The sequence below is a fragment of the Staurois parvus genome, unplaced genomic scaffold (genome assembly GCF_062004578.1).
Source record: "Staurois parvus isolate SC_StPar_1 unplaced genomic scaffold, SC_StPar_1.0 ptg000635l, whole genome shotgun sequence".
Classification (NCBI taxonomy): Eukaryota; Metazoa; Chordata; class Amphibia; order Anura; family Ranidae; genus Staurois; species Staurois parvus.
In genome coordinates this window covers 1,010,900-1,038,897 of record NW_028318431.1, presented here as the reverse complement: position 1 = coordinate 1,038,897, position 27,998 = coordinate 1,010,900, and the positions used below count along the sequence as shown (strand labels likewise).

The following is a 27,998-nucleotide window of genomic DNA, read 5'->3' as shown; positions in this document are numbered from 1 at the left end:
GGTGCCTGAGTTTCCAAATGGTCAGTCCGCCCCTGTTCTTAAGTATGTTAAAAGCTACTATCTTTTTATTGTTCTAACAGTGATGTAAAAATTGGAATCTTTTTTATAGATGCTTACAATTACTTAATATATCAACTTGTCAACAAGTGCCATCTGTATTGCCCCTTGGTATTCAGTCAAAGTTTCCAATTTATTTCTTTTTAAATAGGATCGATTGCTGTAGAGCAGGCAATTCTTATTAAAGTCCCATTGATAACTAAGACCAAGAGTTGTAGAACCAGTTGTTTTTGGTTCATCAATATGATTTCTGTGATGTATAGCTTTTGTTGCGCAGCCTAGTTATTTGTAGCTTTTCGCTGTCGATGGAAAATTTTGTATCCACTCATTCCCTTTAGGTCAAAAACATTGAGGAACATCGTCACAGGAATCTGGACACTGTGCAAGAGTTGATGGAGAGTGGTCAGGCTGTTGGAGGCATGGTCAACACAACTACAGGTCAGAACCGTATTAGTACTTTTTATTGCTATGTCATAAAATTAAATATTGATTGGAATCAATTTCATCTGTTTGTCTGTCCATGTAACAGACTGCAGTCAGCCGACAGAGGCCCAGCAAAACCAACAGGTCCAGAGAATAATCTCCCGCTGTAATTGCCATATGTATTACATCAGCTATAGTCATGATATTGACCCAGAGCTGGCTTTGCAGATTAAACCACCCCCAACACCTTTACACCCAGAGAAGGAAGACTTGCTTAAAGGACAAGAAGGTATGTTTTAAATTTGCTGTGCGAATCTAAGGTACTACATTTCAGTTCTTTGGAAACAGCCAGTGTTTTGTGTTGTGTTATGATTTCAAGAGAGCGTGATTAGAAGGTTGTCATGTTTCCAGATTTCCAAATTTTATTTATCTACTGAATGGTTGTTTTATAAAGTGCAATCAACAGAATTACATCAACCAAAAGGGGAAGATCTTTCAGAGAATTGTGATTGTTGCTGAGAGAATTCTTTAGCTCCAGGATCCATCTCTTCTGTGATGCCATGTTATGTTTTGCACATCCAAAGTGTAAGAAATGATTTCCATTCCTCAGGCTAGATATAATGGACTTATTTTATCATTCGCTCATAAGCAGATGCAGACACGGATGAATATAGCTCCTCCCACCTCCACAAGAGACAGGGGAGATCTGTCTTTTGCGGTTTTTCTAACAGTTTCTGAGCTTCCATAGCAGCTGTAGGACAGATGTAGTTGAAAAAAGACCAATGTCCATCAAGTTTATCCTCTCACAACTCCTTTAACTTTATTCTAGAGGAAGACCAAACCAAAAAAAAAATCTGTTCCTCCGATGTTTAATTTCTTTTTCGGAGGCAAAGTTCAGAGATAGTAACCAGCAAGTGTAATGTATATATCTTTGTTGCAGGCATAAAACTTACAGTTTAGTAGAGTTATATTTATGTTATTACCTACCAGCATTGCCATTTTTTCAAAACAAATGGACCCATTTTGTTTGTCTGTGCTAGTATGTGATATATGATGTATAATGTGTGCAACCAAAAACTGTGTTAATGTGTTATGTTTAGCTGCTGCAGATACATTTACCCTCAAACACCAGCATCTGGAGATCTCCACAAATCCAGCACAGTATGCCATGATCCTGGACATAGTTAACAACTTGCTTCTACATGTGGAGCCAAAGCGTAAGGTGTGTGTTTTTGTTATTAATATTAGAGCCCATGATGATGGCTTTGTAAAGCATTTCCTCCCTGCACATCATGGCAGTAACTGTTCCAAGTAAACCCAGTTAAGGAATGGACATGTTTGCTAGCTTGGAACAAACAAACTTTGAAAAATTGAAACTGCGTACACCTAAAGTGATTCTAAAGGTACAAATGTTCTTTTAAAAAAAATAAACAAATATTTCTTACCTGCTGTGTAACAGTTTTGCACAGAGCAGACATGCTCCTCCTCTGCTCAGGTCTCCGCTGGCACTGTTGGCTCCTCCTCCCCTCCCACTGAGTGCCCCCATAGCAAGCCACTTGCCATGGAGGCACTCGTATGTGCTCGCTTCCAAGCCAGCTTTGTGTGTGCATAAGACACACAGAACGTGGCTCGGCCCTACGCCCCATTCCCTCCTCACTGATTGTGATTGACAGCAGCAGAAGCCAATGGCTCCTGCTGCTGTGTCTGAGCCAGTGAGGAGAGAGAGACTCTGCTCTTGTGCAGAGTCTCAAATGTCTGTATGAATATAAATGAATGCAGTGGTATCATTCGGTCTTGTTTTCTCACCACCCTTAGGAGCACAGTGAGAAAAAACAGAGAGTGCGTTTTCAGCTGGAGATCTCCAGTAACCCCGAGGAGCAGCGCAGCAGTATCTTGCACCTCCAGGAAGCTGTACGACAACATGTCCTGCAAATCCGCCTGCTGGAGAAGCAGATGTACTCTATAATGAAGGTTAAAATCATTATTTGTTACCGTGGAACACAATTATCAAGTTGTGTTTACTGGAAACTATCTTAAAGCATACTTCTCAGCTTAAATGTAAACTGGCAGTAGGAAATAAATGTGTAGTGTTCCAAAACTCATGAAAAACAACAATTCAGCCCCCATCACCTCCCTGCTGGTCCAAACTTGTGAAGAGTGCCCTTACTGAATAATAATAGTGTTGGAGTTCTTGGCCCAAACCACCTGGAAAACATCCCATGGTATGGACAAATATTTCCTATTGCCAATTTATGTGCTCAAAGGCACAAATTATTTTTTTTCAGATTTGGATAGAGTGAATAAGAGTTCTAATTTTCAGCAATTTTTTGTTTCTTTCTGTATCACCATGCAAAAACATTCAGAGCGTACAGTTTTCATCAGGACAAGAAGGCAGAGACAGCATTAAAAACATCAAACATTCTACCCCTTCTCACACAATAAACGCGTGTTTTGCTTTTTTTTTTTACTCTGTTAGGGAGCTTTCTTATCACTTCCTGTACTCAGAGGATGTTCAGGGAACAATTGAAATGGAAATAAAAACCTTGCAGGGGCCCTACCCTTCCCTGCTCTATCCAAAACCATTATTTTGCTGAGATGAGTGAAAGGCTAACCAGCCAGCTAAACAAAAAAAAAACTTGGCCAAATTTCCCATCCACACATTCGAGGAGGATGGGGAAATCCTCTGTGCTTTGTGTTTGTATTCTGACACAAGACTGTCCTGCTGGCAAAGTTTACTGATCAATAGGCTGCATGCGCCACTCAAGCAGAAATTTTCAAACAAGCCAGTTCGTGAAAAGTCGATCAATAAATTGAACGTGCGTTGCTGAACTAACCAAATTTAAATCCATGTATGGCCAGCTTAGGGTACTAGAGGGTATGTGAAAAAACATCTGCATTTTTTGCATGCACTGTACACTTGCTGTGACTACTTGTACTAACTGTTGTAGTTACAGGGGTTGGGAGCCACAGATAAGCACTTTCCATTGCTGATCACTCTCGTATGACAATGAAAACTGAAAAGCAGAGTTAACCTAACTGCTGCTTTTTCATAAAAAAGTGCCTTCCTCTGCCTTAGAGGCACTAAATGCTTTGGTCATAAGGGAGCTAGACATAGCCTTGGAATATTCTATTTTGCAAAAATGTCTCCAGGGCTGCTACTTTATCCACCTTTTGCAGATATGAATCCCAAAAAAAAATTCTCATTTTCAGTTTTATTTGAAATATTAGGTGGGCATATGATGCTTGAACTGCACTTATGATACTTGTTGATCATCAACATATGAAATCAGTCGTCTGCCAGTGCAATAAAGTGCATCCTCCATAATAGTAACTAAAAATTAAAATATGTGTTCTGTTTCAGCGGCTGCATGATGAGAGTAAGAATGATATGCTGCATGAACAGCACCAAAAGCTTCAGACTCAGCTTTGCCAAGAGAAGATGGACTTGCAGCAGAAGAGTGAAGAGCTGAACATCCTTATTAGGTAATTTTGAACAAGCAGGTCTGGACAAGGTTTCTGTGTTTTATAGCATCTTTTAGGCATTCAAGGGAACATTTGAAACCATATTTGTCAGTCCATTATCCCAACCTTTGTAGTTACAGAGTACAGCCTATTCTATTTTAAAAGACAAGTGACCTGCTTCTGTTTGTGTGTTAAACGTAAGCTGACACTGATTCTCCCGCTAGTATACTTTAGTAAAGTTCACAAGAATGCCCTTTCTATTAACATTTTATGGGGTGCAATACAGAAATGTGCATAACCAAATGACTTGCAGTATTAATAAAATGTCCCTTCTTACTATTTTTAATAGCAATAAAAATTGAAATAGCAACTCTATTTCTATTTAGGTTAAATAATGGTGGGTTATATTTTAGGTGTTTCAAAGACTTCCAGCTGCAAAGAGCAAACAAAATGGAGTTGCGTAAACAGCCAGAAGATGTAAGCGTGGTTCGTCGCACAGAATTCTATTTTGCACAGGCACGGTGGCGCCTCACTGAGCAGGATGGACAGCTTGGCATTGCAGAGTTGGAGCTGCAGAGGTTCCTGTATAGCAAGGTTAGAGCAAACGTTAACCCGTTATTGTCTGTGTAACACATATATGCGGTGGAAAAAGGGTGGACGTAACGCTCATATGCTGCATATCTCACTGGGAGACCCGTGTTTCTGTGATGAGAGCACGCTCACTGCAGAGACCGAGCTGTCGAAGACCATTCTCGGTCCCCACTAATGATTGGTAGCCGATGGAACTGGCTCCAGATGATGTGACCACTGTGGCAGGAAATCACAATGGTCACATGATCGCCAATCCTTCCTGCCCCACTGGGTGTTCAGAACCTTTTAAAGGGATATGGGGCGGGAGGGAAGGAATTAAGTACCCTCTTCTCTATCTTTTAAGGTTTTGTAAGTAGGACGTAAAAGTTATAACTTGTAACCTATTCCAGCTCCTGCCCCCTCTTCCCCCCTTCAGTGTGACAGTGGGCAGGGGTTCTTCTCCCTGCACCTTCTGTCACTTTTTAAAAGTAGAGCAGCTGTGCGGGGTTCCACCCACACAGTCACATCATTCATTGACAGATTCCTGTGTATGACGCAGCAGATGGACTCGTAGTTTGAATGAACTGCGGACGCACTGATCAGCACCCCCGTAGTTGATTGACACTGCCTACAGCTCTACAAAATGACAGCCCATACAGAGGTACGGGCAACAGAGGTGTAGGCAGTGTGTGCAGGAGCCTGATATTGCACCTGCAACCTTCTAATCATGAGTGCAATACTTTGCAGGTGCCTGTTTTAAAAATTAATAAATTCACAATTTTTTAATCTGCAAAAATATGTGCATTTATTATTTTTTGTAAAGGTGAACTTGACTCTTAACTTGGCAGATAGATGGCTTTCTGGCTGTCTTTTTGATGACCAGCATCAACCTAACATAATGAAAGTGCTAAGTAATTAAATGTGGCCACTTCTACAACTTAGACTAGTATGAATTTTCAGTGTTTCTCAGGAATTAAGGTAATAATTATAATATATTGCCATCTACGTTCATAATTTTCCTTTTCATATATTGAAGGATATAGGCACTGTGAATTAAAAGCGCTGCCAGTTTGAAAAATAACAGTACAAAAATTAGCCCAGCCTATGAGACAGTTTACCTTGCCCAGGGTTTTCTCTGTTGGGTTGTGCTCTTACCAATTAGTTTTTCCCAGGACCTATTAAGGCCTCTTTCTGGCTTCTTCCTGCGCTCTCACATCAATGTGCATGTGTCTTACCCCGTCCATGTTTCCTTGTTTTTCGAATCACAAAGTTATTGTTCTCCTTACAGGTAGTAGAGCACCAGGGTGGTGCTGGGTTAGGAGTTTCATAGAACATTGAGTAATATGTAGCTCTGTGTCTGCCCAGATAAACAAAATGCTTTGGTTTTTTAGGTAAATAAGTCTGATGATACAGCTGAGCATCTCTTGGAGCTGGGCTGGTTCACCATGAACAATCTGCTACCCAATGCAGTTTACAAGGTAAGGACCTCAGGCCTGCTCATTAAAGGCCAAGTTCACTTTTTTGGGCAGAATTTCCCTTTTCATAATTAATAGAAGCATTTTCTAAATACATTTCAGGCCCAGTCATCCCAATGTGCTTATCTCTCACTTACCTTATCCACAGGAGGTTTAAAAATCTAGTCTGTTTATTTGAATTTTTAAAATGGTTTTCAGTTTCCATCACTTCCTGTAGATCATCTCTCAGCATTCACTTCCTGTAGGTCATCTCCCAGAAGCATTCACTTCATTGTTGCATCACACAATATTGCGTGATAGGACGTGTTTACCACACTGGACCACACCTCCCTCATTACAATACTACCTTCCACCCACTTTCTATACAATCTGATTGTACAATCTTCTATAGATCTCCTATCAGCTATGTAGTGCAAGAGCATGCAAGAGTTGATACAGATTGAATGAATTGTTCAGCTGTCTCCTGTTCCATAGTTCAGGTAAATCTAAAGGATATGGTACAAAGATTGTACAATCAGATTGCATAACTATTGCCAGCTTTATACAAATATATAGGAGGGAGTGGATGGAGACACTCATCTGTCAGGCCCTGTTCGCATCTCCATAGAGCAAAAACTCATGCATTTATTTTTTTGGGGTATTTTAGAGCGTTTTCACTCATCACTCATAGGGCAGATCATAGGGCAGACCATTCACCATTCACTGCCCTGCACGCAACAATCACCATAGAGAAGCTTTTTTGGAGCGGAGCATGGTGCATTTTTACCGCAGTTTTTGGCGCCTTTAACATGTATTGACAGCACGAACATGATACATATTTTCAGCGTGTTTCTGAAACGTATATGGCAAAGCACGCTCTTTTTGTGCAGTTTGCCATGCATTTGGAAGCACACAGATGTGAACAGAGCCTCATTGTTCTTGTGTAAATACAGCAATTTCATTTTCAGGTCCCATTCCTACCTAGTGTAGTGGGAGCACACGTTTTCTTTGCTAATTTTTTTCCCCCAACACACAAAGAGCAGCCCGTTGATTTCAATGAGTTGCCCTTCACGTGGAAAAGTAGCTCATAGGACATTTTGGCGCGTTGCGGTTTAAAAGTTTTTTCACTGTGTGTTTTGCTGTGTTTGTCACTCTTTTTTTCACGTGGCAAAATATGTTTGCTTGTGTGTTTGGGATGCTGCTAATAATTAATAGTCAAAAGTAAGATTAGTTCATTTTAGGTATATACAGATGACCATACACTATTCAATCTGATTGTACAATCTCCTTTAGATTTACCAAAAATATAGAATAGGAGGACACACCATCTATCCAATCAGGCAGACCCTTGCACTAAATAGTTGATGGTAGAGCTAAAGGAGATTGTACAATCAGATTGTATAATGTATGATGAGCTGTACAGACTTCCAGGACACATGTCTCCTGTTTTCAATACTACAACTCTATCCACATAAGCTGTTATCTGATCACTCAGCTCTTGCAGACTCTGCCAAATAAATGATCTATAAAAGATGAAGGTAAGAGAAGAAAAACAGTGAATGAGTGTTCAGTAAGAATGGTGATCACTGCATTAGATTTGCATGCACCTGTGTGTGAGCCATATCCTGGAGGGGAAGCCAGTGGCATGGTGTGTGTTAATGAGGTCAGCTGGTGTACTGCTTCCTGTGTCATACTGGCTTCCCCAACCTAAGGTCCATCGAGGAAGTAATGGAGACGGTCTCCATAGATCAGTCTGATGCCTAGGTAAGTGCTGGTGTGAGATATTACAGAACTCTTTATTTTTTTTTGCAAAAGAGGTACATTAATGCTTTATTGGTACATAGCGAAGCTAGAATTTAGAAAAAAAAAGTGAACTTAGCCATTAACCTTTTAGCTTAAAGTAGTTGTAAACCCTTACATATATCCAATGATGTGACTGGCCTCAGGTGATACACAGAGATGAAACAAATTCTTCTACATAAGTTGTACCTGTCTATCTGCAGTCTTCTCTTTTTAACAGCCATTCAAAGTGCTGAATTTTAAAGCTTGTCTGAGAGTCCAGAAAAAGGGGCGGAGAGCTAAATCACACAATGCAGAGCTCAATGAGGGGAGTATTGAATACTAATAGGAGGGAAGAGAAAAACCCACCCTCCACACAGCTCACAGGAACAGAGGGGAGCCTGTCAATCTACTGAAGGTCCCCGTCACCTTTTTTCTCTTGGTGTCAGGAAAACTTGTCTGAAGTGACTCACGCTGATAGAAGACGAACGAAACAACAGACAGAAATGACACTTCGTTCTCTTAATTGTTGTTTACAACCACTTTGATCTGGTGGGTTCGTAGATGACATTTTAAACATTCTTTTTTGTAAATTTCTTATTAAGTTTAACAGTTAGTACAAGACAGTAAAACACATCCACGGCGGTATTACAGAAAACAATAAAGTAAATGCCTTAAAAAAAGTTGGCAACGAACATTGTCTGGCCTAACACCAGAAAGCAAACAAATACTAGGACCAGTGAGGTGTAACCCACTGTAGGATATTCACAAACAAAGTGGTAGTGTAATGGTTCTGAGCCACGATCGGGTTCAGGTTTGGATGTCTGCTGCTGCTCCTAATTTTGAGGTGTGGATGCACGTGCAGTCGGAAATAATCACACTGACATCTGCTCAGTTCAATTACTTCCTCATCTCTGTTTATTGCAGGGCGGTGCCTAACCTTTTATACACAGAGAACAATGGAGTATACATCACTGCTATGTAAAAACAGTCACAATCTAAAAGGCACATCTTGGTTGGCTGGAATACAGGAAGAAGGCAGGAACTTGATGCTTGAAGCTTGGTTGTCGCTTATTAACTCTTTACTTCCTCATACATCCAGGGCGTAGTCAGCAGGATCTTCACAGCTCGATGGGAGGGGTTGCTGAGCAGACATTTTTGAGTTAAGGAGGACTACAAAGCCCAGCAGACAAAAGATATACACACAACACATATATATATATATTCATACAAAATATTTAGAAATATGAAAAGTATAAAAGTAGATATGTATAAAATGTATAGAAAAATGTATATATTCAACAGGAAACCAAATAGGCATTTTACCATATCCATCACAGTAGTCCAAGGCCCACCATCCCTCCCCACAATTACATCAGATTTCAGAAATATACCCCACACAACACAACCATGTGTGAAACATAAAAATAACCCAGAATATATGGATACACATACAGGGTAAAACATTTTGACTCGTTGAAGATCATGACTGGCAAGGCCCATGATACACCCAGCATACCTGCTCATACTCAACACAGATAGTGACTGATACAGGACTCAGACCATACCCTAATCAGAGACAGTGTCAGAGGAAGCTGTCCATCCACCCCATACCTTATCAAACTTGATAAAAGGCCCAACTACTTAGGTAGGCAGCCTAAAATGGAATTGCTTTATTTACCAAGGATTTCCACACTGCTAGAGTTGGTGCAGAAGATTTCTTCCATGACAAAATAACTAACTTCCTAGCATAAAACAACAGTAAAGTAAGGAGCATGTTTTTTGCTTCAGTGATGGCCATTGACTCAACCAGACTCATCAGACAGACTTCAGTTGAAGACGGTACAGAAATAGAAGTAACTGAGGTAATACAAGTTAACACTGCCTGCCAGTAGGGCTTAATGCTAGAGCACTCCTAGAAAATGTGCATGAAGTCTGCTGCAGTTGCTGAACATCTCCAGCATAGGGAAGACTGGCCCCTGTCTATCCTAGCAAGCTGGGGTAAAATATGCCCTGTGCAAAAATGTATCAAACGGTCTCTAGTGGAAACAAAACAGCTGGACATTTTGAACCTTCTTAAGCTTTTTTTTTTTTAAAGGGAAAGTGTATGGCATATATTTGAGCTACCATTGCTGCATTGTTTTTTCTGAAACTGCCTGACTGTCAAACTGATCCAGTGTCTTTGAGTCATTTACCTGGAAAAAGCATACATTTCCAGTGTTCGGACTGCACTGCAGCATACTAATGAAGTATACAGGTTAGGCAGCATGGGTAGGAGGTGTGTGAGAGTGGATGTTTGTAAGAAACGTTAGACTTAGGCTTTTCTTCCACTTTAAGGCCCCATGTACACGGGACACTTCTGAACGATGGAAACTGACTGCTGGAAAATGTAGTTTAAAAAAAACGTCTGTTTAGCTGCGTTTGCATAACGCGTTTATGCAAGTTTGTGTTTAGAAGCGTTTTTTAAGGATTAGTACAGGAGAACCTCCCAAATGCCCAGAGTGCACTGAAAAGTAGTAAATTATTAACTATTTCAGACTGTTTCAGAGGAATACAGAGAGTAGAAGCAGAGACAGCAGTATGTTTTGAGATAATTAGGTGTGAGTTGCTAATTAACATTTCTTTTGTTTCCAAGGGTAGGAAAGGTGTCTGGAGGAGTGAATCATTAAGGTCACCTGGCAGGGGGTCTTCATGAGGAAATTGAGGCATGAATGGCCATTAACATATCTTTGTTTCCAAGGGTGGGAGAGGTCTGAGGTGTGAATTTTTCATTACAATGTGTGACAAGCTTGGTTGGACATCCTGTGGTCAGTGTTTTGTCCATTTGAGTACCTTGAAAATGCTTTGCATGCATTTTTCATGATGAAAAAAGGCTCTGGGCGGCATCCGGTACTGGAAAAGTTAAAAAAAAAATTTCAAACGCAAACTATTATAAACACAATTTGCCGCGTTTAGCAACTTTTACAAGCGTTTTGCATTTGAAACGCTGATAAAAATTGACTGCTGAACGCAAGGTTTCTGTGTTCAAAAAAACTACTGTAAACGAAGATGTGTACATGGACACATAGGAAAACATTAGGGTGAGTTCAGGGGCTGCTGAAAAAAACGCTGAACAGTTCCTAAATGTGAGTTTATCAGCTGCAGTGTACATGAGCCCTAAGGATAATGATAGAAGAGGCAGCTTCCATTTTTGTATCGGAATAGGTCTACTGTAAAATATAGCATCAGTTTTAGTGCAGTTACACTTGTTGGAGTGCAATGGTCGAGCTCATCCCGTGTGAATGTGTGCTGCAATCTCTATTTAATTCTTTGGAGGATTTATTTTCCTTTAGGGCCAGTTCACACCACATTGAATTGCACATGATCACGCATGTTCATTTGAATAGGTTGCAAATCACACTGGATCGCAAAAAAGTGCATGCACTACTTTCCAAAAACACACTGCACCAAATCACATTGTACTGCGGTACCATGCGACCAGATGCAGGCAAACATACTGTGTTTGCAATCTTCATTTGAGCTGCTGTTAACAATATGTTGCTACCTGCAGCGGATCCCAAAAGGAGTGTGTTTTGAATGAGGTGTGGCAAACACGAATGGAATATACCTTTCCCGCACAACATTCTGGTGTGAACTGGCCATAAGACAAGCAAGATTATGGTCTCTCCCAAGAGGCAAGACACTGAACAGTGGCTATGATCTCTTAATATCTTCTCCAATTGTTTTTATTAAAGTTTTTACAATTCATAAGTGAAACAATTCAAGATAAGACAGTACCAGTACACAATGATTACATTTTTATACATTCTTATACACAAATGTTCCAATGTGTAACTTGTTGGGCTGAAGTTGCATTCTACAAAAATAACTATAATAGTCTCCTAAAAGAATCCTCTTAAACGGGGGTCACCGTCGTCTGGATTTCTTCATTTCTAACTGTCGTAAAGTTTACTTTCTTTTTAATTTAGCCTTGCCACAAAGTATGGGTTATTCTTATTAATCCTTGTGTAATTCCTATGACCTGGGCATTGATAATTCCATTGGCATTGCTTTCATTGGGAGGTCATATTCCTTTCCCTCTAACCACCCATTTCAAGTGTGGGTTATACCCTGGAAAATGCCCACCTCTGAATATATAGATATGGGGTCAAGAGCTTTTGTGCTGTAGGACTCCTCTCCTGACAGTTAACTTCAGAGCTAATGCTTTTGTTTTTATTTCAAGATAGGGTTTACAAATCTGTAGATCTGTAGAAAGTATAAATCATTTTTGCTAATAATACAATGCTTTGGATTTGTTTCATCACACACAGGTGGCTCTGCGACCACAGAGCCCTGCTCAGTCTGGTAGACAACTTGCACTAAGGTTGTACAGCAAAGTTCGCCCACCTGTTGGTGGCATCTCAGTCAAAGAGCACTTTGAGGTAAAGTCTTTTTACTTTTATGTTTTGTAGTATTAGGTTTATTGTACAGTTTTATTCCTTATGTTTCAACCAAAATCAAAATGGAGAATTTCATGGGCTAAATAACAAAGTATATTCTACCACCTTAATGATAGCGTTCCAAAGTATTATGGTGCATTTTGCCTTATACATAGAACCCACAACATTAGCTAATGTCCCAATGCAGTCATGTATTCCCAGTGTCCTTGTACTTATCAGAACATGAAGACAAAGCATGATCAGCTTTAGCTTTCCTTTTCCTTGAGGTTTTTATTAATGCAAGTGTTGTATCTGCCTAGTTTTCTTTTTTTTTAATCCCCTGAAATCAGATATGGGTAAAGTGTTTATAATGGGCATTCGCAGTCTGCCTTATTTTATCTAATAACAAAATTATATCTTTCTTTGCAGGTGAATGTGGTGCCTCTCACCATCCAGCTGACACATCAGTTTTTCCACAGAATGATGGGATTTTTCTTCCCAGGACGCAGTGTAGAGGAAGAAGAGGTTGGGGATGAAGAAGATAAATCAAAACTTGTTACAACAGGTATGGACCATTTTGACAGTGTATAGACCTCAAATGAATACATTTGTTTAATTTTACAGGTACCTGTCTTATAGAAGTGATGGGTTGGGGGCTGCTGTGATCACTGTCAGCTGGGCAAACATGGTAGCAGATGTGATGGAAGTTATGTTCTGCAAATTTTGTGGACCTGTATGAATATATACACTGAAAAAAGTGCAGGCTCTGTAAATAGTATGTGTGTACTTTAGTCTTCTGCTGCTTAAAGATATGCATGAAGCTTACTGTTTTTCTTTCCATTCTCTTAGGGATGCCAGTAGTGAAACCAAGGCAACTCATTGCAACTGAAGACACAGTATCTCTTGGTCCAGGCAAAGGTGTTGGACAGGGTTTAAATCGAACAACAGGAGTCAGACGATCATTTAGAAAAGCACCAGAGGTATGCCGTAAGAACCATGTGGAACATGAAAGTCTTGTGCAATACACTATAGGTCTCTGCTTAAAGGTCAGCTTCACTTATTCTATAGCCCCAATCCCCATCCCTAGCCCCCTAACTACCCTTAGCTGAACAGTTTTCCCGGGTGCTTACTTTCCTCCCCCAATGATGGTGGCCTTCTGTTTTTTCCATTCCAGCTGGTAAAAATCAAGTGTTTTGCTGCATGTGCTCGCACTGTTATGGTCCCATAGACTAGAATGGGCTGCTTCTCTTGCCATAGGGTTACGTTTCTTTCAGGTCTATGGGATGTTTCTGCATTAGTGTGGACAGCTTGGCACTAAATTTATATTGGCCTGGATGGAAACAACTTAGGAGGCTGCCTCTAATAGATGTAGGTAAGCAACCTTGATGGAGAATTCTTCAACTTAGAGTAGTTTAGGTGACTAAGTGTAGAGTGGTTGGTAATCATAAAGTGAAATTGTCCTTTAACCAGTTCAGCTCTTTGAATGTCTGTATGACCATTCAATCACTTTTACAGTACAGGCAGTGCAGATCTGTGCCTGTTTGGATGCTCTGGAGGGGAGGAGAAAATTGGGTCTAATAGACCACAGTGTCTCCATAAAGAGTAACTGCCATTATAATATAATAAAAAAACAAAAGATTTTAAACATAACCCCCATTGCCCTGCACACACCCACAAATCAAATACATGCACAGGGTGCACACGTGTACATAAACCACAATTGCACCACACATGGGAGGTATCCCTGTGAACGTCAGAGTGAGAGCAATAATTCTAGTACTGTAGCTCACAGTTAATTCTAAACCAATGCGCTATAAAGGCTTTTAAAGCATTGCCTATGAACATTTTTGGGTACCATATTTTTTGTAATATCAACACGCTCGCGCAATTTTAGGACTTGACATCTTGATGCCACTTCATTTTTTATTTTACAAAAAAACCGATGCGCTATAAAGGCTTTTAAAGCATGGCCTATGAAAATTTTTGGGTACCATATTTTTTGTAATATCACACGCTCGCGCAATTTTAGGACTTGACATCTTGATGCCACTTCATTTTTTATTTTACAAAAAAATAGGATATTGTGTTTTGCGCTAAAATTTATTTTATTATATTTTTTCATGAAAATATGCACTTGCTAAACAGTTGCACAAATATTGTACGGCAAAAAATTGCACCTACTTTTATAAAAATTGCAACCATCATTTTATTCTACAGGTCCTCTGCTTTTAGAAAAAATATCCTGTTCAGTGGGCTAAGTAATTTTATAGCCAAAAATGCAGATTTTTCATGTGTGCAAAAGTAACAAAAAATCGCTCTTATGTCGAAGTGCCTAAAGTAGTTATGCATAGGGTTTATTATTTGCCTTCTTGGTAACAGAATTGCATAAGCTTGGGATGGCCACCTCTTGTCATAACTGGGTTAATTCTGATCTCATAGGGGTTGATAATTGTTGGCACATATTATCACAAAGGAAGATTTTCCAACTTGCTTATAATCTTCCCGTGACTGAAAGATAGTAGTGCATGTGCTCCACTCTTAACTGTTGGGCAAATATTGCATCTGGTTCTTGTGCTTGCTCAAAAATAGGGAAATATTTTTCTACCCATCGCTTTTAACAGGATTTCTGCTGTTCTTTGGCCATCCTTGGATTTTGTGTGTAGAGCCAGAAAGTTAAATGGAGGTAGTGGGCTCTCCTATACTGAACATCATCCCAAAAATCTACCAAAATCAACCTTGTTACCTGTTCATGGTGAACTAAAAGCCTGCATTCTCATCTATACATTATCTACATTCTTATCAGTATTCATTCAGCACAGAACAATGAGTCTACTGTACTGCAGGTTATACAAAGAGAAGTTAGTATGATTTCTGATATAACCCTTTCCACCGTGTCACACTAAAGGTTTTATTCTATTAACCACTTCCAGACCGGACACTTTTACCCCCTTCCTGACCAGGGCAATTTTCAGCTTTCAGCGCTATCACACTTTGAATGACAATTGCGCGGTCATGCAACACTGTACCCAAATTAATTTTTTACCATTTTTTTGAGACAGATAAAGCTTTATTTTGGTGGTATTTATTCACTGCTGGGATTTTTATTTTTTTTGCTATGTAAATGAAAATGTCCAAAAATTTTGAAAAAAAGTGTTTTTTTTTATAAAATTTTGCAAATAAATAATATTTCATCATAAATCTTTGCCAAAATTTATTCCGTTATCTTTTTAGTAAAAAAAAAAATCCAAATTAGTTTATAACCAAAAATTATAATTTTTAAACCTTTTTTATTTACATTTTTATTTTATTTTTTTATATTATTATTTTTTATTATTTTTTTTTTTTTTTACATACTGTCACCCTAGCAGTACAGTGTCACCATGATGACACTGTACTACTTGTGGGGGTGATGAAGATTTTTTTTTTTTTTTTTTTTACACATTGCTTTTACACCCATATAGGCTGTAAAAGCAATCATTTCTCTTTCTCTCTGTGTGCATTCTTGCACTCATTGAGAAGTACTGAGTGAGCTGTGATTGGTCACAGCTTTTCACATGGTGCAAGCCTGTTGTGAATAGGCTTGTACCATGTGACCTCTGTGATCATTCACAGATTTCACACGTAGTAAGCAATGATGTCAGTAAGCAGTAGTAGTGACATCTTGCTTACTACTTTGCATGTGATCACTGATTGGCCAATCAGTGATCACATGATCGGGACCTCATACAGAGGTCCCGTCCGACCGGTGTTTCACTGTGTCCGGAGGACACAGCGGGCACCGGCTCACGGTGCTGCGCGCTCCCAGGGAGCGCACACAAGCAGGGTGCGAGGAGGCCGTTTATAAACGGACACCCGACCCTGCAGTGCCACCGTCCGGCCATTTATATACAACGGCCGGTCGGGAAGTGGTTAAATAAATATATAAGCCTCGTGAAAGCCTATATGGCCTTATACCTTACCTTTTTTGCAGTGCAGGTCATACACAGGCTAAGGTGAATAAGGTGCTACACAACAATTCATTTCTGTCTGTACTCCTAGCAACCTGCAGCTGGAATACTTTACACACTGTAAATGAAAAGGAGCCCCTGCAACGTTTTGTTTTTTTTATTTCTGGCCCTTTCCCTTACAGTCTCTCAGCAGGTGTAGAAGGCTATCCTCCTGTATCATACACATGGGGCTGTATATATGATACACAGAATATACATCCACTTTTATGCCAAGCAAGGTATGGTATGTCATTTTCTGAGATTATCTGATGGGGATGTGTTGGTGCATTTCTCTGCAGAATCTCTACCTACATGGCAGATATATATTTATGTATAACAGGACTGCAGAAAATTGTTAGTAATGAGTAATATGTTTAAATTAGACGTCTCCAAACTCTAATGTGTGTCTTCCTTTTCTTTCAGCATCCTGTGGATGATCTGGACAAAATGAAAGAGCGAGCTGCCATGAACAATTCATTTATCTACATTAAAATCCCACAGGTGCCTCTCTGTGTCAGCTATAAGGTGGGTGCACTTAGTGCTGATCTTCTGATGGCATTATTTGATAAACTCTGTCCTTGGCACCCAGCACAGGGGTAGATAATGTTCTCCATTCGAAATCAATGTGACCCTGCTGAAAAATAAAATGAAAAAAAAAAAAACAGTTCCCCCGGTAATGAACCTGGCTAATTGCTTTTGTTGACCCCAAGTATAAGCAGGCACATTTGATGCCTAGCAGTTTCCTCCTCAGACAAAACATTCATGTTCTGTGGATATTTTTGTAAAGACTTTTAAACGTTCACATTACACCTGCACAACCTGCAGCATCTCTGGGTAGTTTTAGGCTGTGCATCTATTAGCAGCATCCTTTTTTTCTGTTGGCTTCCCCCTTTTTTCCATAGTAAAGAAAATTATTGTAGTCCCTTTAAAAAGTTGGATTAGCCCTATCTGTGCTCCCATTGGGCAGAAGCGCTTGTTATTACACTCTAGAAAAGCTGTATACAACCCAGTTATCATTTGATCTTTGGAAGCTATGCTTTATTTCTTGCAAGAGGACTTACTGTTTTCTGTCAGTATCTCTATAGCTGTATTGAATTCAGAGAATTTCAAACTAGTTATTGTTTTGTATTATTCATGATCCATTGACCCCCGGCATACTGTTACATGCTCCAACATAAGCCTAAATCACTACTGTATTTAACAAGGAATTTCATCTGCAGTGTAATGCAGCTTGTTTGGCTAAGCAGCAAGGCAAGGTCAATGGATTTTTAATTGCTCGGTCCTACAGTAGCTAGACATTATTACAAATTCTTTTTTGTGACATACTTATAGGGTGAGAAAAACAGTGTGGACTGGGGAGACCTCAATCTGGTGTTGCCTTGTCTGGAATATCACAATAATACTTGGACGTGGCTGGATTTTGCCATGGCAGTGAAGAGAGACAGTCGCAAGGCTCTGGTTGCACAGGTGAGATTAGCTCTGCTCAAGCTGTAAATAAATGTGTAAATCTGATCAGATTAGAACAAATTAGGTTTTTATTTTTTGAAAGACATTTGTCCATCAACCATAACAATGTGATACAGTTTTCTTTATAGGAAAAAATCCTTCCTGATTTCTAAAGGCAACTAAATTGACTCCCTTGAGCAACATTCTTCATTATTATTACAAGTTGATATTTAGAGTGTGTTTTCTGCACATGGGATTCATTTTAATAGCAGCGGTATAGCTTAGCCGCAGAGCTGGAAAGTAAAAAAAAAAAACCCTACAGCATCCTTTTATAAAGCACAACTGTAATGGAACCGGACCCAGACCGCGCTAGGGTATTTCCGTTAGACTCCCGCTTCCCTGTCCGAACACACATTCCCGGACACCACCCTGACCATACAGGAAATAAGACAGGACCAGAATCTTCTTAAGACAGGAAGTCAACTGCTTTATTTTAACACAAACACAAGATATATACACGGGGCGGGGAAATACAACCAGGTACAGGAAACACATCCACAGGCCCTCCCAGCAGGGGGAAGGGCTGCAGGAAACACCCCCCCACCAAACCAAGTCACAGAACAATGGGATGCAGCACATGGCAGTGAACAATGGAACAACCACATGGCAGTGAACAATGGACAACCCCCACACCCATATTAGAACATTTCACCCTGTACCCCCTAACAGGCACAAGGTGTCTTAGACATAAGAGGGATTTGGAAAGATGATACAGGGGTCCCCCCACCCCCAAAAGTCACTCCCATCACAACAACAATGTGCTTTACACATGTACTCTACACTCTGTTGGCTTTAGTACTTTGAAACCAACGGAATGCATTGAAATTAATATATGTTTGGTGAAAAAAAGAGGAGAGCCTGATCATGTGACCAGTCAAGCCATATGACTAGTTCTTCTCCAATCATGTATAGATGAATCAGAGTGACTTGCGAGCCACAGGTGTGATAATTACTAGAGGATCGCAAACATGAAACACATAACTACAACTGTGTTGGAAATATCTACAAATATATGTTGCGCTCCTAAATACTTCTCAATAAATAATAATTAAATTATTACCATTAAATTAATTCAAATTATGATACAAATAACTAATAAAAGTGTATAAATACCAAAAAAAATTTAAATAGATAATTTCAACTAATCAATCTCCTCCAAATAAATATCAAAATAATTCCAAATGAAATACTCCTCTAAAAAATATTTTACCAAGTGCTCATAAATCATCTATTAGTGACATGATGTACTTACTAATACCCTCAATTTCATTTATATTCATAATACCCTCATTTAATATAATAAAAAATAATAAACCAACTAATAACCCTCAACTAAAACGCATTTAAATGATCCCCCATAAATAAAAATAACCAAATGCTCATAAATAATTAGTAGTGATTAGTATGAATCCAAATATCATCAAAATAATAGTCCCATTGAATAAACATTTGTTTATATATAGTGACTTGGTGCTTGTTGTTCTTCAATTTGTGACTTTTGTGAATCCTTCAAATAGTGAAGATGTGCGCTCACCTCCTTTGATGCCTGCAATTAGGCTATACACGCTTTCGGTTCACTTTCCCTGGAGCCTGCTGGACATATACTTTTGTTGGTAAAATTGGGAGATCCTTCCTTTAGGAGTACACACTCCTTTTGTTATCTCAGACCTCCTAATTATCCTCTCCTTGTGTTACTCCGCATGCAGGAAGAAATAGAGGACATAGCGCTTTACTTTTTAAAAACTTTTTTATTCCCACGCTTTACTTTTTTATTCCCACCATCCAAGTATTAAACTCACATTAGACAGGTTTAAATAACGCAATATCTCATTGGAAATCCTCTGCTGGCCTCTGAGTCATACACCTGCCGTCTATCGTGTTGTGCAGCTCCTCTCCGAGTGATGACGTAGCCCCTCCCCTACGCGTTACGCCTCCAATCACGTGGCTTCATCGGGGTTGTGATAGGTCCTATCCTCGGAGAGGAGCTGCACAACACGATAGACGGCAGGTGTATGACTCAGAGGCCAGCAGAGGATTTCCAATGGGATATTGCGTTATTTAAACCTGTCTAATGTGAGTTTAATACTTGGATGGTGGGAATAAAAAGTTTTTAAAAGGTAAAGCACTATGTCCTCTATTTCTTCCTGCATGCGGAGTAACACAAGGAGAGGATAATTAGGAGGTCTGAGATAACAAAAGGAGTGTGTAATCCCTGAGGGGATAATCAGCCACCAGAGGATACATCCATTACTCCTAAAGGAAGGATCTCCCAATTTTACCAGCAAAAGTATATGTCCAGCAGGTTCCAGGGAAAGTGAACCGAAAGCGTGTATAGCCTAATTGCAGGCATCAAAGGAGGTGAGCGCACATCTTCACTATTTGAAGGATTCACAAAAGTCACAAATTGAAGAACAACAAGCACCAAGTCACTATATATAAACAAATGTTTATTCAATGGGACTATTATTTTGATGATATTTGGATTCATACTAATCACTACTAATTATTTATGAGCATTTGGTTATTTTTATTTATGGGGGATCATTTATATGCGTTTTAGTTGAGGGTTATTAGTTGGTTTACTATTTTTATTATATTATATGAGGGTATTATGAATATAAATAAAATTGAGGGTATTAGTAAGTACATCATGTCACTAATAGATGATTTATGAGCACTTGGTAAAATATTTTTTAGAGGAGTATTTCATGTGGAATTATTTTGATATTTATTTGGAGGAGATTGATTAGTTGAAATTATCTATTTAAAAATTTTTTGGTATTTATACACTTTTATTAGTTATTTGTATCATAATTTGAATTAATTTAATGGTAATAATTTAATTATAATTTATTGAGAAGTATTTAGGAGCGCAACATATATTTGTAGATCTTCTCCAATCATGGAGGGCTGTCTTTTCTTTCTTCATTGCTCCACTGTCTGTCTTGCTTTTACTTTTCCCTCCTCTACTCTTTCCCTGTTCTTCTTCTTGGTGACCCAAATATTAGAGTTTATATGACAGATTTAGCAAAAGATGGCTGAAAATTCCTTCCTACTCTTTCACTTGGCTGGGTGGCTGTTTTTTCCCTTTCTATGGCTTCTGCCCTCAGCTGGTCTCTCATTCACTACCTGAACCCTTTCTCTCAAAGATGTAATGGGTTCTTGGGCTTTTTACAGTATCCAGCATCTGTCTTTTTCACAAGCCCTAGGGCCGCCACCAGTTTTTTATTTGTATGTTTCAGAACTTTTTTTTTTTTTTTTTTGGAACAGGTGGCTGTTTGGGCCTCCAGTTGATGATGATCCATGCTTCTGCCACACAGCACTTCTGCTGTTGATCGTTTGGGTCAGTTGACCCTACTTGCCCTTTTTTTGTGGGCGTGTTGCTGCCATTTTCTGGCAGTTTTGTTGCCCATCCCCTGATTTATTGTTTGGGGGCATATCATGGAAGAATCAATTCCTGTGTCCTGTAGTATACAAAATATAGAATATACAGGTACATCAACATTAAAAATGTTTAACTACATTTCCTCAGTCTAATGCCCAGTATCACAATACCTACATCTTTTGAGCCCAGGTTGTCATTGAACACCCCAAGCTTGTGATTGGACAGTAAAAATGAAAGCAGTAATGCGCTCAGTGATCTGTCACTTTGCTCCCTTTCTGTCAGCATGCTCCTTGTCAACACATGAACTGTTTGACTCATTGTGCTACTTATTCCTACCACTCTAACTCTGCTGTACAGGGCCCGAAATGAGGCTGATGGCATGTCAGTTAAATGCGTATTCATATCAGAGCTGCATTAACCATGCTTTTATATTAGCTAGAATTTACAATACTATTTTCTCTTACATTCGTTCAACGACACAGCCTCTCTTCAGTATTCATGACGAAATAGGGTTTTATAGCCCCACCTACAAGAGTAGGACACTAGGCAGAAAAAAATACTTGGCCCCTTCTATGGGCAGTCCTATCTGGGCATAAAAACCCCCTCTCTGCTATAGGCCTCCAGTCATTTCTGCCTAGTGTCTTCAGGAGTATGGATGTACTTTTTGATGCTGGGACTACATGTCCCATAGCTTTCTTATTCTTTCCTGGGATTTTTTCTGTTTCTGTGGAGATCTTCTATCCACAGTCGGGTTGGATGGCGGGCTGGATAGTCTAGATCCAGTGGTCACCCCAGTTTGACCAGCGCGCGCAGACCGCTAGCTCTGTGCTCGGTTGGCCATGACTATGCCCAATCTTAGATCGGGGCGGCCAGCAAGTTAAACGTCTCTTGGGGCACACATGACCAGGCACCTATAGTCTGTGTCACAGTGTTACCCTTTCCAACAGCCCACCCACTTAGGTGGAGACGAGGATCTGTCATGGGAGCCTTACCCGCTTGCTCCAAAGGATTGGTAAGTAGATGCCCCCCTCTTCTTTCCCTGGACACAGTGTGGGGTGCAGGTGCTCCCTGGTGTGGTCGGTCCTGCTGACTCCCTTCCTCCCATACAAGCCTGGGCTCCTGTACTACACCCCTTCCCTGCTGTGGTGGTTAGGTGTACGATGGTGTTTCTCTGGGGTCACAGTGTTGCCTGATATCTGATTGCCCTGCCTGTGTCCCTGTATAGATGGGCAGCCCCTGGTCTGGGCCAGGGGGATCAGCCAGGGCTTTGGTGTGTGCCCTGCGTGTGCGCACCTTTCTCCTGCCCTCAGTTGGGTATGCTTAAAAGTGAGTTGGAGAGACACCTGTTGGCCTTGGTACTACCTCCCTCGGAGATATCTGCCTCTACTACTGGCTGCTGCAGGATGGATATGTTTTGGACCCCCCCTTCCTACCTGGGTTGCGGTACGTCACTGCAGGTCTCTGCACCATGTGGTCGGGCCTTCCCCAAAATCTAGCCTGGGGCTTTGCAGCCTACTTGGCAGTGTCGTCCTGCCATTTTGCCTGTGGGCAACTGCCCTGTCTCTTATGTCATATCCGCCTACGTGCTGTCCTGAGCCAGAGGTGGAGGTGCCTGGGGCTGGCGCCATGAGCTGAGGGGTGGGACTCGGTGGGCGGTGTTCTGACGAATGGTCACACTGCCATCTTTATTGTGGGCACTGTCCCTTCCTCACCTCCCGACCACAGCCAGTCCTGGTGTGTTTCGGCACATGAGGGGTTATGCTGCTGCATGATGTTATGCCTGTGTGCTGAAGGCGCTACACACGGTTGGTTGCTGAGGGTCTGCCGCAGGGCCTTGACCAGCTGAGCCTGCTGGAGACATTGGGGGGTGACCTGCAGGTTGCAGATTCCCAATGCCAGCTAGCAATCCTTTGGGCATACAAAAAAATAATAATAATTACAGGAATGATATCCATCTGCGGCCAGTTTGCCTAGCAAGTGAGTGCGGGCAGTACAGTGGCTGGATGCTTTGCCCTTCTCCCTGAGGTTACGCAGCTCCTGGAACCACGCCTAGTCTGTACATTCTCATGACCCTGGTGTGTTTTCTGGGCTCCCCTTTCCGGTCATGCATGCATTTCTCTTTTTTGATGGACACAGCACCCATCCCCCCCCCCCTTCATTGGAGTTTACTCCTTTAACACTACTTGTGACTGACTGAAGGTCTGTAGCAAAGGGGGGGGGGGTCATGCTGAGATGGGACTGCCCATAGGAGGTGCAGAGTCTTTTTTTTTTTTTTTTCTTCACTGCCTAGTGTCCTACTCCTGTAGGTGGGGCTATAAAACCCTGTTTGGTCATGAATACTGAAGAGAGGCTGTGTCCGTCAATGAATTCAGAGAAAGAGATTTTACAGTGCGTAACAAAAAATCCCATTTTTATCTTGTTCCAACAGTCTCTAAGGGCCTGTTCGCACCCTCATTCCGTGGTACAGGCCTCAATGCAATGCAGTGCTTTCATGCTGAAGGAACCCAAATGCACCATGACAATGGGATTGCATTGCAATAAGCTGCCAAACATTCTAAATGCATCTATTTTGATGCATTAGACAGCCTATTAAAATAAATGGGCTGCCTTAAAGCAGAGCTCCACTTAAAAGGGGAAGCTCTGGTTGTCTGCCACAGGGGGAGCAGGTACCTGGTTTTGGGGAAGTTCGGCCCCTCTCCTTAACCCTCCCCCACCCCACACACACACACCCCCAGGTCCCAGAAGACTGCGGGACCAATATCAAGGCGCAGCGCAACTCATGCATGTGCAGTAGGAAACTGGCTGTGAAGCCTCACTTGCATTGCCAGCATCGGGAACCCGGAGGGTAGTGAAGAACTAGTCCAGGTGACAACGGCACTAGACCCCTGGACAGGTAAATGTCCTTTATATTAAAAGTCAGTAGCTATAGTATTTGTAGCTGCTGACTTTTAATTTTTTTGGGGGACCCTGTTCACACCATCATGCTGCGGTATGTGCCTTGGTATGATACACCGCTATTGATTTTGAATGAAAACGCAACACACCTTGCCAAGGGATATGCGTTGCAGCACACCTTGAACTAGCCTGCCTACTTGCACTGCGCTGCCAAAAATGTTAAATGCACCTATTTGGTGCATAGTTTGGTTACATAGCCTGTTCAAATGAATGGGCGGCCTTAAATTAGTTCATTTTAATGCGCATGCTCTAATGCAGTGTAGTGGTGTGAATGGGCCCTTAGTGCAATCATATGTTATAGAACATATTTATCTTTTTGTATGTTAACAATGCCAGCTGTTACTGATTAACCTATACTGTGCAGGTCATTAAAGAGAAACTACGACTGAAACCTGCTGCAGGTGCAGAGACAAAAGGCAAGACTGAGACAAAGACTGACATGAATCAACAGGAGGAGGACGAGAAGGCGAGACTTCTCATTGGACTCAGTATGGCTGATAAAAATACTGGAAAGAAATCCATATTTGGCAGAAGGAAATAAACTATGGACATGTATTGGATGGCCTTTTTGGCTGTTTAGCTCAGAGGATTACTTACTGGATGTCGTGTCCTAAGCATTCTGTCCAAGACAGAAATGTGGACAAATTATCTGTGAGAAGATAAGCAATGTCTTACCGCTGTTGAGGCTACCAGTTTTGCTATATGGAAAAGCTTGTAAAATCATTATGGGGCATTATTTCTCCCTATTCTAGAAATGCAGTATTCCAGAAGATCTTGCGAAGTTTAGGAGCCCTACAAATCACCAAGTTCATATCAACTTGTCTTTTCTCCTCTCTGTAGGATCCAGATCAAACTTAAATATATTTGGCTTTTCTTGCATGACAGCCCCTAACTTGGAGTGTTGCCACGCCTATCAATTGGAACTGGAAATGGAGTTAAATGGCCCTGCTCATTGTTCTCCTATCTCTATCCATCCTGTTGGAAGTTACTGGAAGGATATTGTGATCCCACATAGGTTCATTATTTTTGACCAAGTGGATGTCAAGCAGTTAAAACTAGAACTGTAGAATTTAATACTGCTCAATAATTTTGTTTCCTAGAATAATTGAGACTGTTTTTTGGCCTTTAGAAAGCACTGGAGAGGTGTTTATGGTTCATTCTAATTTTATTGCATATCCCAGCTGATACACAAGACAGCTTATGGCATAGTAGCTGTCATGGAGGATCAAAAAAGTGCAATTTTAGTTTTGTAGGAAGGATGGAAAGAACCAAGTACATTCAGTGAATGTTCTATCAGAGGGTAGTTATCCCGAGACAACGGGTCACACAGCTAGCAGTATGCCCTGTGATTATACCTGTATACATATTTAAGGTGAATATCCAAGAGCAGCACCTGCTTGAGCACTTCCTAGGAACACCAACTGGCACAGTAGAGATGGCACTTTACAGCATATCTGTAAAGTTCACTTACTTTTCTTTAATACTGCATTTACTGTTCTTGGTCCTCCCCTTGTTTGCTAGCAGTGCACAGTAAAACACATGTGAATATGGTAAGTAAGATTGGAACAGAACGCAAAGCTAATTTAATATCAATGTGGTGATGTGCTGTACCTTGACAAACCTTCATCTTGGTTTTAAAAGTTCTGAGTTTCCAGACAAATGGGTGCAGCCTTCCATTTATTTTGTCATGTTAGAATTTCTCCATGTTGTTGTTTGGAGAGCTATGTGGATTTAGTCATGCTAAACCTTTCCTCTGAGAAGGACAGGTTGTAAGATTTTCTACTTAAACCATGGGACACTATGAGATCTGTTTAAAAATAATTTCACCTTTGATTAACACAATATTCTCCCAGGATGTAGACATTTTTCCAATAGAATTAAATTTGAAAAATGTGTAAATCTTGTGCGCAAAGAAATTTGAAGTAGGCTGCTATGTGTCTCAGGATGTTAGTGCACATTATTAGATGCTGAGCAATGTTCAGGCTTTGCCGTTTCAAATTTACTTTTAAATCCTTGACAAGCCATAAATGAGCTTTAAAAAAAGGCTTACGTAGCCTTTCTAGCAGTAGACACTAGGGAGTTGTTCATCCTGAAAGATCAAAACAGAGACTGTGAACTCAGGTTTGCTGTCCCTTTATAAACAGCACCTGCTATTTCATTACAACAGAACACTTCCAAGCTGCCATCATCCTGTTGCCAGAGGAAGCAAAGATTGGTACCATATACTCAGGAGCAATAGTAAAAAGTGTCCAAATCAAAGATGAGCTGCAATTTCAGTGCCTCTCTCTTAAATTTTATAAATCATTTCTCTACAGTGCCTATTGCTACATGGGTCAGTCAGTTTTTTTAAAGCTCATTTACTGCTTGTTAAAAATATGGAAATATTTAAGTATCCAAAGCATGTACACATGTTCACATTAATAAATCAAAGTTTACATATCACCCACAAAATTAAATAAACAGCCTCCCAGAATATCACTGAATGGGGGGAGCCCATTGCATCAATGAATGGTGCAGAAAGCCACTTATACAGAAGCTTATGGAAATCACTTAGCATCACGGGTTTGTTTGCTGTGCGTTACTGCTCATCACTGCTGCTAACACCATGTTACTGTCTTTAAGGTCTATATGTGATATTCAATTAACTAGCTTCCCTATGATAATAGATGATATAGTCCAGCAATAAGGACCAAGTAAATGCTGCAAGTATGATGCTATACTAATGACTTGACCCACTAGACATGCTTTGATGTGAACACACTCCCTTTCTCCAATAGACAGACGGACCCTGATACATGAAGTATAAGCTCCCTGTTTAACCACTCACTATCCAAACAAAAGGCCGCTGCATGTTGCCTTCACTCTTTTTTGCCTCACTATTAACACTGTTGCTGCCGGAAGGATCTGTTTCTGACCTCACTAGCTGCAAGCGTTTATGTGACAAACGTCTAATGAACATTTAATGAAAATAGCTTCCTGATAAAATATTTATTTTTCCAGAGATTCATTTGTAATTCTGATATTTCTGATATCATTGTTCTGTTGCTGACTCTTTGGCTTTCCCCTATCCCTTGTGCCCTTACTCCTATTTTTTATTAACACAGATTTAGGGGCTGTATATTTCTGGGGTATCATGCCACCAGTGTGGTAGGCATGGACTTCAAATATCTTTGTAATAATACATTAATGATAATGGTGTAAGAGCATTTCCAGAGGTGGTGTAACTTTTTATAAATGTATATATACATATTTATATGCATTGAGGTGGGGCTGGGTGCAGTTGTTGCTGCTACTTAGGTGTATAAACTCCTGCTCTCATCTGCAGACATTTGCACTTTTTGGTACGGATTGCTCTCCACCAATGATGATTAAAAATCATATTGTTACTTTTAAACATAAGCTGGCGTCGTGTGTTTTATTGTGTGCCGTATTCTAGAAATGTCTAATATGATAACTAGAATATTGTTTGAATGTACCTGTTAAACATACATCATGGAGGGAGACTGCATGGACTAAAAGTTCCCAAAGAAAAACAATGAAGAAAACGTGGATTGGGTGACAATTTAACGTCTCTGCATAGATTTCTTTATGGCCAGATCAAAAAAGTAAGTACAAGGACATATTCTGTATCAAAAGATAAGCTTTTTTTTTTTTTTCTCATTCTAGCTAGTACATTATCATGAACCAGCAGCATGACAACAACATCACTCTATTGCAAAAATACTATGTTTCAGGTTCAAACTGACCCTTTCTCAAGCAGGATATGGTGCCTCATAAATACCAATATAGCCTGCATTGGAAAACCTGTCATGATTGCTACTGTTCCCACTAATAAGCTGGCATTTACAACATCCTTCCCCTATTCCCTTTTCATTTTTATAAACGTATATGTTTGGCAGTATTAAAGTATGCTGCATTATGAAGTTTACTTATAGCCTGGGGGTGCTCAGATCATGCCTGCACATTAAACAGCCCATAGAACTATTTGGCTAGGTTAAACTGT

The 27,998-nt window shown here is 40.3% G+C and overlaps 1 protein-coding gene across 3 annotated transcripts in view; it reads left to right on the top strand.

Annotated features, from left to right (window-relative positions):
* BLTP2 (bridge-like lipid transfer protein family member 2) overlaps positions 1-27,394 on the top strand; it is a 115,961-nt gene extending 88,567 nt beyond the window's left edge. For all 3 annotated transcript variants that reach the window (XM_089693623.1, XM_089693622.1, XM_089693621.1), the window contains 13 exons: positions 396-495; positions 587-769; positions 1,581-1,702; positions 2,296-2,451; positions 3,842-3,963; positions 4,356-4,536; positions 5,904-5,990; positions 12,056-12,166; positions 12,593-12,728; positions 13,013-13,143; positions 16,573-16,674; positions 17,482-17,616; positions 24,360-27,394. In XM_089693623.1, the coding sequence (XP_089549749.1) occupies positions 396-495; positions 587-769; positions 1,581-1,702; positions 2,296-2,451; positions 3,842-3,963; positions 4,356-4,536; positions 5,904-5,990; positions 12,056-12,166; positions 12,593-12,728; positions 13,013-13,143; positions 16,573-16,674; positions 17,482-17,616; positions 24,360-24,536 (1,743 nt within the window). In that variant the 3' untranslated portion in view covers positions 24,537-27,394. The remainder of the gene's footprint in view (positions 1-395; positions 496-586; positions 770-1,580; positions 1,703-2,295; positions 2,452-3,841; positions 3,964-4,355; positions 4,537-5,903; positions 5,991-12,055; positions 12,167-12,592; positions 12,729-13,012; positions 13,144-16,572; positions 16,675-17,481; positions 17,617-24,359) is intronic.
* Positions 27,395-27,998: the final 604 nt, after the last annotated feature.